General features: G+C 38.3%; 1 protein-coding gene across 3 annotated transcripts in view; it reads right to left on the bottom strand.

Moving 5' to 3' along the window:
- Window positions 1-15,756, bottom strand: part of acsbg2 (acyl-CoA synthetase bubblegum family member 2) — a 43,528-nt gene extending 27,772 nt beyond the window's left edge. Inside the window, exon 1 of one of the 3 annotated variants that reach the window (XM_088350091.1) lies at window positions 15,612-15,756. Coding sequence is in view for 1 of the 3 variants with exons in the window: in XM_088350089.1 (XP_088206215.1) it covers window positions 15,306-15,345 (40 nt within the window). In the remaining 2 variants the exon portion in view is untranslated. Of the gene's footprint in view, window positions 1-15,301; window positions 15,451-15,611 lie in introns of those variants that run through there. The other 2 variants (XM_088350089.1, XM_088350092.1) reach the window with 2 other exon arrangements.
- Window positions 15,757-16,165: the final 409 nt, after the last annotated feature.

Here is a 16,165-nt window from a genome sequence, read left to right as displayed (position 1 = left end):
TCGCTTTGATCTCCGGCAAAACGAACATAAAATGCGACAGAAACAAAATGAAAATAAATCCAAACAGGTTGCAAACATCATTTTTGCCCTTCCATGTATTCCGTTACTCCCCAAGCCTGCACAAAATTTAGTCATTTTATTCATATTTAGTTTCTTTTGTCATTTTTTAGCATATATGGTATTGGAGGGAGTAATCCAAAAGTAATTGAAAGTAATCAAGTTAAAGTAACCTTACCCAACCCTGCTACTTATACGTTTCCGCTGTATCTTATTTTTTTGGATCACTCCAAGTGCAGGGTTCCTACAGCTCAAGGCAAGTTAAATTAATATATTTTTTTAATCAAATTTAAGACCAAGTCGACAAAAAAAATACACAATTGAAACAAGAAAAAAAAAAAACACTACATGAATTAGAGGCAATTTTTAACCCCATCCATCCATTATCTGCACCGCTCATCCTCAGTAGGGTCGCGGGGGTGCTGGAGCCCATCCCAGCTATCTTCGGGCAGTGGGCAGGAGACACCCTGAACTGGTTGCCAGCCAGTAGCAAGGCACACAAACAGACAACTCACTCTCTCATTTATTCCCAGGGACAATTTGAATCGGCCAATGAACCTGATATCATACCTGTCAACCTGTACGGTTTTGCCGTACAAAGTACGTTTATGATGCATTTTAAGACGTGTACGATGTACGAGAAAATCTGAACGGAAAAACGCAAATTTGTCAATGATGGGTACCATCCGGTATACACCGACTATCTCGAAACGGCAAATCAATCAAGTCAAACGAGTTCGCCGCGGTAACCTCTATCTCGGTATAGTTTTTTTCGTTGCAAACGAAGCCCGTCTCTTTTTAGAGAACCGGCTTTTTCGGCTCAACTCATTAAAGAGAGCCAGCTATCAAACGGCTCACTTGCTTTGATGCATTATATTACGAATTATTATGTTGTATAAAAAAGTTAAGACAAAAAGGAAGTATAAAATCAGAAAATGAAAAAAGACTGGTTTGTGGTTATCCCTTTAATCAGTATATTACCAACAATAATTTAATGCAGAAAATGAATTCATAATTTGAATAAGAAAGTGTATTATTCTACTTAATTATATTTGCATGTATTTTTTCCTTCTACAGTGAACGTCCAAGCTACTTAATTTTTGAACTTCTTTTATAATAAACCTCATTCATGTCGAGCAACTCAGGATCTCACAACAAAATGTTAATTAACAATATATATGATATAACCAAACACATGTACAATATAACATGTTAAACTACATAAATAAACACGTTTGAAAAAAAATATGGTGTAAGATTATTTTGTAAGGGAAAATACGACAGTTTGTAAGGGCATGGAGGTTGACAGGTATGTGCTATGCCTGTTTTTGGAATGTGGGAAGAAACCGCAGTGCCTGGAGGAAACCCACACAAGAGAAGGGAGAACATGCAAACTCCACACAGGAAGGTTCGATCTCATGACCTCAGAACTGTGCCGCATACGCGCTAACCACTGCGCTGCATGGCAGCGACTTTAAACCAATATTTTTGTAAATCACATTTTTGTCCTGTTGAAACCTTTCAATCCAAAAATACACCTTTCCTCAACTTTTTAGCCTTCTCCAAGGTTTTGGACATGGAAAACAATGAATAAAAGGATGTTTACAGTACTTCATGAATCCTCAGTCATTTGTTTTGAAATAGATGAGTTTCATCAAATTGGTTTTGAAACGCTCACAATTAAAGCAAAAAAAAATTGCGTCCCTGTCTTAAGCACTAAATTTGATTTTTGGGTTTGTAGCATTACTGTGGTTTTATGTTTGTAGTACTTTTTTAGTATTTCCATAGTAAAGGGTAAATGATCTGTTTTTATAACACTTTTCAAGTCACCGAAGACCTCCCAGAGCACTTTACATTGTGCTAGTAGTTGTGTCAGCCAATGCAAAGCGCCTACCTGCTTATCAGGGTTCGGTGTATTTTTGTAGTATTTCTTGAGTATTTTTAAAGTATTTCCGTCATAATGTTTTGTAGTATATCTGTAGTATTTTGTAGTATGTCGGCAGTCGGATTTTTTTAGTACTTCTCAAGTGTTTTTGTAGTATCACTCTCTATATCTAAAGTATTTCGGGATCATTTATGTAGTAGTATGTTTGCAGTTTTAAAATAGTACAATTTTGTAGTACATCTGTAGTGTTACTGTAGTTGTATTTTTGTAGTATTTCTGTTGTAATATTTCTGAAGTAGTATTTTTGTAGTTTTTAGATCAGGGGATGGTGTACTAATACTCTGTCGTTTGCAATAGTCTGTGTGGCGCTTTGAGACTTCTTGTGATTGAGGAGTATACACATAAACAGGACTTGACTATTATTTTGGTTGTACTATTTCTGTGGTAGTTTTTTATTTCTGCTATTTTTTAAGTATTTTCATAGTAGTATTTCTGGAGTATTTTCGTAGTATTTCCATTGTAATTTTTTTAGTATATCTTGAGGAATTTGTAATATTACTCTAGTTGTATTTTTTTAGTATTTCTACAGAACTTCTTATGGAGTGCCATTTTAGTTGGCATCAAAAAACAATTCTATAAGTACTACCTTTTTTACTATTATATATATTGTCATTATTATTTTGACTATTTTTCTTTGGCAGGAAAGATGAAAAAGTCTGACATGGTTTGTCTAGATAGAGATAGATAGATAGATAGATAGATAGATAGATAGATAGATAGATAGATAGATAGATACTTTATTCATCCCCGAAGGGAAATTCACATTTCCAGCAGCATCCCTGAGCTGAGAACAATACAATAATAAAGCAAAAAGAATACAATATACAAATACCCAGTGTGACGTGCAAATGCCCTCTGTAGCGTGTTATATAGAATATCTAAATAGTGCTACACAGAATACATGACACAATAGAGTGACAGATAAAAATATAAATAAGAATATATTTTAAATAAAAGTGGCTCGAAGTGCCAAGTTGTCAGTATACTATGTCCAAAATTATTTTAATGTGAAGAGTGTTCTCGTTTGCCCGCGTCCCTTTTTGCTGTCAAATCATCGTGCGTCCCCAGGACGCAACTTTTTTGACAAAAAATTGTCATTATTACCCAATTACTTTTTTTTTGGACAAATATTTACCGCACTCCAAACTCAGGCAGATCCGCCATTTTTCTTTTGGTCTCGCGTTTCGAGTTTGGTCTCGTCACTGTAGTGGGGGTTGTCGTCGAGATAAGGTGAAGGTTAAGTATGCCTCCGAAAAAACAGTATTAGGTGAAAATCAACACAAAATTGGTAATTTCTTCAGTGTCAGTAATATGTTGAAACATAATGCAGAAAGTGATAACAACGGCAATAATTCTGGCACGAAAAAAGGCGGAGAAATTCTTCGGAAGGTCGCGGAGGCAAGGAAAACACGTGTGTTGAAGCGAACGATTTGACTAAAGAAAATAAACAAAAGAATACTCCTAGCAAGGAAAGGACTTTTCTTCCAAAATGGACTGAATTATATTCCTGGTTACGCTATGAGGAGGATGATAATGGGTTGGACCTTGAGAAGGCATTACAACTGTGGCGGGACAGCAAACCACGAAGAATTTATGAACTGAAAAATCTTAAATGATAACTGCTTTGTATTGCCAATTAACTGTGATGATTAAAACTGCATCAATATATAAATTAATATTTCAGCAATATTATTTTGTATAATGTACAATATTGTTGTGAACTGAAAAATCTTGGAAGAAATAACTGATTTGTATTATCAATAAATTGTGATGATTAAAACTGAATGAATATATAGATTTATATTATATATTTGTCGCCGATTTACGATTTCAACCTCCACAACACTAAATTTTGGGGACCCATAGATCTCTGTTGGGACCCATAGATTTTTGAGCAAGTGAGTCCCCGGTACCCATCACTTTTTCAACACTGTCATATGTATCGTTAAGATGTGCATGTGGGAAAATGCAAAAAGCCAGGTCATGGAGTTCTGCGAAAGAGCAATGAACCACCGCAACGCCAACCAAATACTTTATTACAGCAGCAATCTGCATACAAACAGGTTGTTGTTTTGCAACCACATAATAATACTGTACTACCTTCATGTGAACAGAACTATTTGTTTGCATGTAGCCAGGTCAATTTTGCAAATGGTTTACAGTATGGACTCCACAAGTATTTCTATATGATTTAGCCTAAATGTAACTGCAAAGTGAAAGCAGCCAAATTCGTTTTTATTAAAAGTTTTACTCTCTTGTAAACTTTGAATAGTGTGGAAAAAATGTTGCAGTGCTGCTTTAATGGTGTGACCGTGCACACCGAAGAAACATACTTGAAGTAGGAAACATTCAAGCCATTTTTCTAATGTTGCAGTACTGTCTTCATTCTAGAGGCCGACCGATATTTGGCCCGCCGGATTATCGGCATCGATAGGAACTTGACGGAAATATGTGTAGTTATTTTAATTCATTCAATGGACTGATTACTTAAGCTCCGAGGAAACCGAGCCTTTCTCTCTCTCGCTATTTTTCTTTTTTTTTTTTAGAGCGCTCGTTTTGGGACTGAGAAGTCGCAGGTTCGATTCCCGGCTCCTCCGGGTTGAATCTCAAAGTGTCCCTGGGCAAGACACCGAAACTCTAATTGCCCGGATAGGCAGGTAGGCCCCCGCGACCCTACTGAGGATAAGCGGTGCAGCTAATGAGATGAGATAATGAGGCGGGTAGGTGCCTTGTATGGCTGCCTCTGGCTAATAGTGTGAGAGTGTGTGTGTGTAAGTGAGAAGCTCATTGTAAAGCACTTTGGGAGCTCTTCAATGACTTGAAAAGCACTAATTGAAATGCAGAATATTTACCATTTTTATGCATGAAATTTGGTATCACTAGGAGGCGCTAAATAATACACAATGTCCCTTGAAGAGTTGAAACTGATTACAAGCTTTACACAATTAGCAGAATTATTGTTTCAATGGTTCACAAAAGGTAATTGTGGTTAGACACATGCAACAAATGCCTATTCTTTTGCACAAAAGCTGAACGCTAACTATTTAAAGTAAGTTTTATCAGATATTTGTACAAAAATGTCTTTTACAAATATTTGTTTGTTTTATTTTATCTAAAATAGATTTTCAATATCTATATTCATATTTTAATATTTATTTTATCTTTAGAAAAAAATCTCTTTGTTGGATTGAGTGTTTTAAAATTATTATTTTGTATTCTAGAAATGACTACAAGATGTTGTCTCACTTTAAAATAAAGCAACCATAGACTCAAATACTGGTCTCTTATCAAGTGTTTTCAAGGGGCGAAAAAAGCTGTAATCCAACTCTCCAGCCCAACCTCCCTATTCCCCATTCCTCCTGCCTAATGCGTTCTGCCCCGAACAGCTTTGCTTAAATTAAGATAAGAGCAGATGGGCGTGATGGAAAGTAAAGCCTAAGGGCTCTCCGTTTGGGAATTGTTAACACATACGTAATAGAGAAAATATTTTAACTTTTTTAAGGACTCCTCAAACGACGCCCCCGACCTTCAATAATAATTTTTTATCATTCATTCAATTCAAATACTTTTTAAAATATGATTGGATTAAAATACCATATAATAGCGAGCAAAAAATATTAACTATAAACAACACTTTCTTCAAGTAGAAGTATTTTCAGTGAAAAAATATACACAATGATTCCTGCTGTATGTTATAATTATGTACGAGTGTCAAACATGGGCTATATTCCGGTCCGCTAGACAACACAAAGGGAAGCGCAAGAGAAAAACGAGCTGTAATTTTAAACATGTCCACTTGTAGTCGCCAAAACCAGGCGCCACTGACGATGACAGTGTTGATGCTTCTCTGTCTCTCTCCCTCTTTCTCATTTTTGTCTCTCATTCTTTCTCCTCATTCTCTTTCACTGTTGTTTTCTCTCTTTGGCCATTACACTTTTTCTTTTCTCTCTCTCTTTCTTTTCTCCCTTTCTTTGTCGCTTTCTGTCCCTTTTCTATTCTCTTTCTTCCTTTCTTTATTTTTGTCTCTCTCTCTATTTCTCTTTCTTCCTTCTCTCTCACAATCATTTTACTCTTCTCTCTTTCCTACTCTCTATCTTTTGCTATACCTCGGTCTCTCTCCCTTTCCTCTTCCTCTTTTTCCATCTCTCTCTCTTTTACTTCTCCCATTTCTTTCTTCTTTCTCATGTTTTTACTTTCGCTTTCTCTCTTTGTCAAGTCAAATCATGTTTAATTGTATAGCCCTTTTTCACAAGGAGTCTTAAAGGGCTGCACAGACAACAGATTATTGCAAACTACTTTTTCTCTTTTTCCCTCTCTTTCTTTCTCTTTTCCCTTCTATTTTTCTCTTCTCTCTCTCTTTTCTCCCTTTCTTTGCCTTTCTCTCCCTTTTCCATTTCCTCTCTCCCTCTCTCTATTTTTCTCTTTCTCCTTTCTCTATTTGCCTCCCTTTCTTCTATTCTCACTATCTTTCTTCTCTTCTCTCTCTTTTGCTCTCGCTCTTTTTCTATTTCCCAGTCTCTCTCCCTTTTCTTCTCATTTTTTCAATACCTTCTTTCTTTTTCTTCCTGTGTCTTTCGCGTTCTCTCTCTTTCACGGTTCACTCTTTTTCCTCCACTTCCTTTCTCTGTATCTCTCTCTCTATTTCTCTGTTTCCCCCCTCTCCCTTTGTCTCTTTTCTACGACTCCGGCCCCCACGGAGTTTATTTTCTACCACATGTCCCCCGAGCTCAAATGAGTTTGACGCCCCTGCAATAATGAATCAAGATCATCTCAGTGGCCGTGGAAAGAGTTCTCACACAAGTGTGACTCCTGCACTATAAAAGGAACATTTCTCCAATCTTACTCGTCGACGAATGCCCTCTTGACTGCGCGCCGCCGCATCTTCCTATAGCAAGATTAGGCTCAGCCAATCGCTCAGTGAGAAAACACAGCACAGCATCACCAGACAGCAGAATCTAAAGCACGCACGCGCGCATGCCGACACGCTATTGGCCGCGGTAGATGCTGACGTGTCGCTCAAAAAGGTTACGTTCAGTCATTGACCTCACCAGTCACTCGACAGATGCTCCACTAGAGCAGGTTTCTATGGCATCATGTCAGGACTACTAACAATATGCTATTGTGAGGCAAGTTCTGATGTCCTAAATGACATATTACAATACATGTTTTATAGCAGGGGTCAGCAACATTTTCGATGCGGAGTGCCACTTTCAAATGTCCTTGTACATCAGTGTGCCACACCAAGATTAATGACTGGCACAACATTTTTTTCATATCCAACAGAGCTGTCATTTTACACCAGTCCAAATATACAACATGGATAGACATTTTAATCATATAACTCAGTGTTTTTCAACTCCTTTTTGAACCAAGGTACACTTTTATTTATAAAAAAGTTCCGTGGCACACCGTCCGTTGAAAATGTTTGAAAATGAAGTTATGTCAAATATTTCACTGTACTACCTCATAAGCAGATAATTAGTATTTAAAAAGAAGAAAATAATACTTAATATAAAAAAGAATGACGTGCTTTATGTTTTTATTTTTTACAGTACAATCTTAAACCGCTTTGGTAAACAAATTAAATTAAATTTATTAATTAATAAATTAAGTTATTAAATGTACTGTGTACCTCAAGAGCAGATAATTAGTACATAAAAAGTATATAAAAATCGACTGCCACCTACTGATTTGGATGACTGTTACAGTTCCTCGTCTGAAGAGTGCAAAAATACTGAATAATGGCCTAAATTTTGGAAAGACAAAATTCCAGCGGCACACTGGTATAACTGACCAATTTATCTTCCACTATTCTTGTTAATCAATTAACTAAAATATGAATGTGAACAACATGTGGAAAGACCTGTAGCCATCCATGACTTCAACTTTTTACCACAAGAATTAGCCAGAATCAATCATTCTTCATCAACTATAAACTACAATCAAAAAACAAGTAATATGGTCATTTACTATACCTTTTATCAATGATATCTTGTTGTAGAAAATATCAAAACTTGAAAAAACAGCAGCAATGCAGAACACACGCGCACACACACCCTTCTTTAAAATATTGGCCATCAGTAAATGGTTTTCCGTGCTATGCTATTCAGTGAACAATTTATTAAATAGCTTCAGTGGTGGAGTTTTAAGGATTTATATTTGTTTGCCGTATCTGGACACAGCGAGTTTTAATGTCTCCGCCTTGAATTCATGTTCATGTTTCGTCTCGTAATGACGTTTAAAACTTGACGCTCTCGGGGCATAATGCACAAAACAGCACGGTCACTTTTAGCACAAAGACCCAGTCATCTGTCCACGCTGGCTGGAGAGAGCGCAATCTTTTCGCTTGAGGAGCCGTCATGATTCGTTCATTTATCGCGCGCGCGTGTTTCTTCCTCTCTCTCTCTCTCTCTCTCTCTCTCTCTCTCTCTTTCTCTCTCTCTCTCACTCTCTCTCTCCCTGAGGCGCAGGGCAAACTCACACTAAAAAACCCACGTAAAGCCTAACGTAAATCCTTTACATAACATGGCGCGCAACTGAGGATGTCTAAATTTCAGGTAAATACGCTTTAAAAAAAAAAAAAAAAAATAAATCATTATTATTTTGCCGTGCGCTCTCTTTCCACTGGTTAACCCCTCGCGTACCACTGCTGGTACGCTTGCCATAGGTTGCCGACCCCTGCGTTATAGACTCATTTCATGTAACTCCACTCAGGAGAATCAATTTGGTGTAAACCAGGCAAATAAAACAATTCAATAATAGTCTTGATATAAAACAAGTTTCAAACAAACATGTGTAATATTTGACCATTAGATGGCACTGTATAGACTAATGCGGATAAAAACCAGTGCCAAAAGAGTACTGCGGAGCAGCAAGATGCCAGGCAACCATAGCGGCAACTTCTAGCCGGGGATTCCACAATATTAAAGAAGAAAAAATCTCAAACTGTGATTTATTTTATAGTATTCAAATCAATGATTGTTTGTTTTTTTTTACTGAATGATTTTTTTGTACCACTAGGAGTCAGTAAATATTAAACTTGTCCCTCTAAGTTTTATGTCATTACTTTAAGCCTCAAGCCCAGGGGTGTTAAACTTTCGTGGGCCACATGGTAGAAAAAAACTCTCACAGGGGCCAGGTTAGTAGATTAAAGGGGGAAAAGAAGGAGAAAAACGAGGCAGAAAGAGAAAAACATTTTGAAAAATAGAGAAACAAAATCAATAATCTTGGGGGTAATGCAATTACTCTTTAAATGAAGTAACGGGTAACTATATTATATATATTATATATATTATATATATTATTTAAAAAAAAAAAAAATATATATATATATACATTATATATACTGTATATACCACAGCCATATCCCGCTAGTGGGAGGTGGCTAGAGTAATTTCTGATTCTTTTTGGGAGATTCAGAGGAGAAATGAAATGAAAAATGAAATGATCTGCATTTATATAGCGCTTTTCAAGTCAATGACTTCCCAAAGCGCTTTACAATGTGCTCCACATTTCCCAATAGCGGCCTTGCAGCCATGTAAGGCGCTAACCTGCTTATTGGGGGTATCAGGAGTTCAGTGTCTTACCCAAGGACACATCGACATGTAACACTTACGAGCCGGGATTCGAACTGGGATCCCTTGATCCCAAGACGAGCGCTCTACCTCCTGAGCTACTGCCGAGAGGAGGGGATTCCCAGCCCCTTCGCTCAACCCAACTGAGGTGTTGGGAGTCATTAGGTGACCAAACCCCCCAATTCCAACCCCTAATGCTGAAAGCCAAGCAGGGAGGCAACGGGTACCCATGTTTAAGTCTTAGGTATGACTCGGCCGAGGCTTTAACCACAACCTCCCAGTCTCGGGGCGGGTGCGATACCCCCAAGGTCACCGAGCTTTTTCAGTTCCAGGCCCAACACTGCACAACACTCACCATTTCTGTTTATTTTTTTTGTTAACATTTCTAAGTTAGACACTTCAAGTGATGTTTTATGGTATACAGGTATTTACTTTTAAAACTGTTACTTTTGCGCCACTGTCGTGAAAAAAAAATTGCCTCCAAATTCTTTTGTTCAATTTTTAAAGGGACACTGTGAAATATTTGACCACTAAAAGTCGCTGTATTGTGTAGTGCACCTGAAAATAAGTGCTACGGAGCATAAGGAAGTATACAAATTACAGGGACTCAAAGTGACCAGAACGCACCATTTTTCTTCTCATTTTTCTGCCGAGCTTTCCGCAAGGTTTTTGGGGGTACCAGTAGCACAAAGATGGTGGACCCCATGCTATGTAAAATACATACACGTTTCTTGATCTACAAGTATTTAAAAATGTAATTTTATTCAATAGTTCATTATATATATATATATATATATATATATATATATATATATATATTTTTTTTTATTTTTTTTTTTTTTTTTTTAATCACCTGGAGGTGACAGTTAAAGGAACAGTGAATAATATTTAGTGCCTTTTAGTGGTACAAAATAACTTTCATTCTGTAAAAAAGCATTGACTTAAATAATAGGCAGACAAACATGTACTATCCAATATTATTTTATAAAAATATTCATAGGTCAAAGTGTTTTCATTTCTTTTACATAGCGGAATCCGTACCTCGTAGTTGCCGCCATGTTTCTCTGGCGTCTTGCTGCTACACGGTGCTCATTTGGCACTGGTTTTCATTCCCATCAGACTTTACATTGTCATCTAGTGGTCAAATATTACACATTGTACATTTAATTAGACTGTGGTGAAAATTATTTCAACTGTTTGTTCGTTTTTTGTTTTTTTTTTACAAATGAAAGATTGAAGGAGGCAATGGACGTTCTCTACCGAACTGTGAGTGAACTGCAGCATGCTTACTCCGAGTGCATTTTTATTGCGGCGGGGGACTTTAACCAGGCCAATATGAAAACAGTTCTCCCGCATTTCCATCAGCATGTAAACTTTGCTACAAGAGGTAGGAACACATTAGACCTGGCCTACACAAACATCAAAGGTGCATATAAAGCAGCCCCCCGCCCCCACCTTGGCTCATCAGATCACCTTTCTATTATGCTAATTCCAGCATACAAGCCCCTGCTGACCAGAGAAAAACCTACAGTGAAGCAGGTGAGGGTGTGGTCTGAGGGGGCAATGGAGGCACTACAGGACTGCTTTGATTGCACTGATTGGGACATGTTTAAATCGGCTGCCACTTACAACAACAAAATAAATATAGATGAGTACGCCATTTCTGTGTCAGCCTACATCAGTAAATGCGCAGAAGACGTCAGCAATAACAAAACTATATGCACCCGTGCCAATCAGAAGCCCTGGATGACTGCTGAAATACGAAAACAACTAAAAGTACGGAACCTTGCCTTTAGATCTGGTGACAAGGAGGCGCTGTTATCAGCAAGGGCTAACCTGAACCGGGCTATCAGACTAGCAAAGCGAACGCACAGTCAAAAAATCCAGGAACGTTTCCTCAGCACAACCAACACCAGGGATATGTGGAAAGGCATTCAGGCCATCACCAGTTACAAGCCAACCACCGCCCCAGTGCAGAACACTAGCATGGACTTTCTGAATGACCTCAACAAATTCTTTGGAAGGTTCGAGGCACAAAACGGCACCACTGCAGCGAAAGCGGTTCCAAATCAGGACGAAAGGGCACTCCACCTGGACTCATCTGACGTGAGGAAGACCCTGAGAAGGGTCAACACAAGGAAGGCTCCAGGCCCGGACAACATTCCGGGGCGGGTACTTAGGGAGTGCGCCGATCAGCTGGCTTGTGTACTAACAGACATTTTCAACACCTCGCTAGACCAAGCCAAAGTACCATCATGCTTCAAATTTGCCAACATCATCCCAGTGCCAAAGAAACCCCAGATCTTATCACTCAACGATTACCGGCCCGTTGCACTGACTCCTATCATAATGAAGTGCTTTGAGAGACTGGTTAAAGAGCACATCACCTCCAGTCTCCCCTCCTCATTCGACCCCTTTCAGTTTGCCTACAGGACAAACCGCTCCACCAGGGATGCCATCTCCTCTGCGCTTCACCTGAGCCTGACACATCTAGAGGAGAAGAACACCCATGTGCGGATGCTGTTCCTGGACTTCAGTTCAGCATTCAACACCATCATCCCACAACATCTGGTAGACAAAATGAGACTCCTGGGTTTCAACACCCCCCTGCGGAACTGGCTGCTGGACTTCCTCTGTGACAGACCCCAATCAGTGCGGATAGGTCAGAACAGTTCAGATGTCATCTACCTCAGCACGGGCTCCCCCCAAGGCTGCGTCCTAAGCCCCTTGCTGTTCACCTTGATGACACACGACTGCGTCCCTAGGTCCGCCACAAACCACATCGTGAAGTATGCTGACGACACAACAGTGGTGGGCCTCATCAGGGATGACAACGACCTGGCCTACAGAGAGGAGGTGGAGCAGTTGGTGGGCTGGTGCAGGGACAACAGCCTGGTCCTGAATGTCGACAAAACTAAAGAGATCATTGTCGACTTTAGGAAAAACCAGCCCAACCATGCCCCACTTTGCATCAACAACAAGGCTGTGGAGGTTGTCAGCAGTATCAAGTTCCTAGGGGTGCACATTACAAACAAACTCACCTGGTCCGTGAACACTGCATCACTGGTTAAGAGGGCACAGCAGCGCCTGTACTTCCTGCGGAGGATGAGGAGAGCCCACCTGCCCCCACCCTCCCTCATTACATTCTACAGGGGCACCATAGAGAGTATCCTGACCAGCTGTATCTCTGTGTGGTGTGGAGGCTGCAGCGCTACCGACTGGGGTAGTGTGAGGAGGATAACGAGGACAGCAGAGAAAATAATCGGGACTACACTTCCCTCCATTCAGGACATTGGCCAGAAGCACTGCCTATCCCATGCTAAAAACATTACCGGGGACCCCTCTCACCCCCATCATGGACTGTTCACTCTGCTAGCCTCTGGGAAGAGGTACTGCAGTGTGCGGTGCAGGACCACCAGGCTCCGCAATAGTCTAGTCCCCCTGGCCATTAGACTGTTAAATGGTCAATCTAACATATAGTTAACTTAAATCTAAACGGCTGCTAATCTGACTTTTTGCACTACTGGCAGTTTTTTTTTATAGCTTGCCACTCCTTGCACATTGCTCTCTGCACTATTGTAATTACAGCGTTATTGTTACAGTGTTAATGTTACTGTGTACCTGACTTGTTAACCTGACTGCCCATTTTGCACATCTGGTTAGCTACTCTTCTTGCACTATCGGCACTATGGTAAAATACTATACGTAGCCAAAATACAATACAACATTATTTATATCTGTACATTCAAGGAAACTGTGGGGGTCAGATGCATCGACATTTCGTTCTGTATACACGTGTACTAGAATGACAATAAAGTAGATCTGAATCTGAATCTGAATCTGATTGATAAACACTTCGAGAGATTAAATCTGCATGAAAGAAGAAAATCGCTTTACGATCGAATTTTACATTCCTGATCCATAATTTAATTTTGAGCCTCCAAAAACAACCCCAGCCCTTCAGCCAAGGCAGACGTTGTATGCCATTAATTTCCAAGCCCCCATGTGAATCTTTTTTCTAACATGTGGCCCCTGAACTAAAATGAGTTTGACACCCCTGCAAGAAATTCAGTGAGCTTTTTATTCACAAGAACAAAGGGAATCAAAGGGAGTTGTATTCAATTTGTCTTTTATGTCATGTTCACTTGTATAACCCTAAATCACAAGAAGTCTCAAAGGGCTGCACAAACCACGGACTATTACAGACTACAGACTATTATTACACCATTCCGTGATCTAAAACCTACATGAGGGCAAGGAAACACTTAAAAACCTAACTATGAGGAAAATGAAGAAACCTTGAAAATGGGGACCGCACATAAGGGTAATCACCCTTCCGGGATGACCAGGCCAAAATGGATGTTGAATTTGGTAATATCTGTTAAGATTTATCTACATAAATGTAAATTCAGCAAGTCAAAACTTTCTTTGTGAAATTTTAAAGGAATAAAACAAATATTTGCACTTTATATCTACTTCTTAAAACAATGCGGCTGTAAAAACTTCTAAAGTGTGTTCCTGTTTTGATGTTTTGAGCATAGATTAGTTTGAGACCTCTTTTATGTGTTTCAGTCTTTTCCTTTACCTTTGTCATTCAAATATTCCTTTGTTTTATGCTGTATAACCTCATTGTTTAGTTTTCTGTCATCTTCCATTTGTAAATTAGTCTTTGTTAAAGAGACACTGTGTATTATTGAGAGGTAAAAAAAGGTCATTCGTTGAAACAAAAACACAATATGTAGTGCCTCCTAGTGCTATGAAAAACTTCAATCAGTAATTGGGTTTCATAAAGCGAATGAGCAAAACAAGTGCAGGTTTTTTTAAGCTAGCTATTTTCGTATATTTTTAGCTATTCAGCTTTTTACATTTTTGCATGCTATTTTTCTACTGTTTTAGCTAGCCATCTAACTCCAATTAATTTTACTTGAGTATGAATTTTACATTACAATATTATAATTATTTATATAATCATATTTGGCACTTGGATTCTATGTTAACCAAGTTACATATTTATTTTTCCATATTTTTCTTGACATATTTCCGTTCCTACAAACATATTTTATGTAGCTGATGTTATATTTTACTAGTTATTTTGTTGTTGTTGTGCTCTGTACAGCCCTTTGAGACTTTTCATGATAAAGGGCTATACAAATAATTATGACTTGACTTGACAATATAAATTTAAAAAATGATACAAACATAACTATCACGCAAACGTGTTTTTCCAAATACTCATAGGTCAAGAAATGTCTGTTTTTTAACATAACAGGGATCTAACATGATTGTCGCCCATCTTGCATGAAAAGAAGAAAAAAAAGTGCAGTTTGGTCACTTTGAGTCTCCATAGTTAGTGTTCTTATTTGTGCTTTGTAGCACTCGTTTTTGGTTTCACTACACAATACAGTGATATCGTGTAGTCAAACAGTGGCCCTGTAATAAATCAGATGAGGGGGGAACATGGGCTAAATTGAGAACTACGTGTTTACATTTACATATATCCCCAAAAGTTAAATACACACTTTGAAATTATAAAAATATTTATGAATTTGAAAAAAAAAAATCACATTGAAACCCTTATGCATATGTTCGTCTCATGCCCAATGACACAAATGTTCCGGCTCGACAGTTCCCCTAGCAATATATTTACATATTCAATGTAAACGTTGCTTTAAAGCTTTCAAAACTTTAAAATATTAAAAAAAGAAATTTAGAAATAAGGTCTTACCCACCCTTGATCCTAATTTCGGTGTCAATGCTCTCGTCTGACATTCATTTTTCACTCAGGCGACCACATAGTTACAGAAACTCACAAGCCGAGGCCTTTCTCCACTTTTAGCGTATTATTGTAATACAAAATACAATATGAAATAAAAATTAAGGTATGTTATCATTACTAAATCTGAGCAGTAAAATCCACGAGATGTTGTTGGTATGGTTAAAACGCCTGGCGCTGTGATATATGGTACATGAACAACATCTCAAAACAAAGCCAAAAAATAAATGTATATATATATATATATATTTAAAAACTTAACCTTAAAGATGCACGAAGGACACTGTTTATGTCGTCACGTTTGTGGAATCTGACGAACCCGAGCTGGTCTTGACCGTCGCATATGTGGAAATGCGAGTCTTCTCGAAGAAACGTTATTTCGCAGTGTGTTTGATCTCACAAAGTCAGAAATCTTTGATGTCACGGGAACAAAGGTTCAAGGAGTGAGCAGATTTTTTTCCCCTTGTTACATTTTTCAGACAACAGTTAAGTCATCTTATTTTCCTTTTTTAATAATAAGAAATTTTGTGGTTTATGGAGGTTAACCTCTGGGTTCAACACACGCTTTATTGGGGTAAGTCATTGCTGTTGTATGTGCTACATTCAATTACAGTATTAAAGTCGACTTAAATTGATAAACGGTTCACAACGTTCACTCGATTGTGGTGTTTGAAAGTTACATTATGTTTCTAAATATTCCCTTGATTAAAAATTATATTTCGATTTTAAAAAAAGCTGAATATTTAGTCACTTTAATGCTTTTTGCAATTGAAAATAAATCTATGCTGCCATCGTGCGTTGAAACTTGGAAGTGTA

This window comes from Urocampus carinirostris, chromosome 12 (genome assembly GCF_059441175.1).
Source record: "Urocampus carinirostris isolate Australia breed hairy pipefish chromosome 12, RoL_Ucar_1.0, whole genome shotgun sequence".
NCBI classification, from domain to species: Eukaryota; Metazoa; Chordata; class Actinopteri; order Syngnathiformes; family Syngnathidae; genus Urocampus; species Urocampus carinirostris.
The sequence above is the reverse complement of the archived record's forward strand: the minus strand, read 5'-3'. Positions and strand labels throughout refer to the sequence as shown.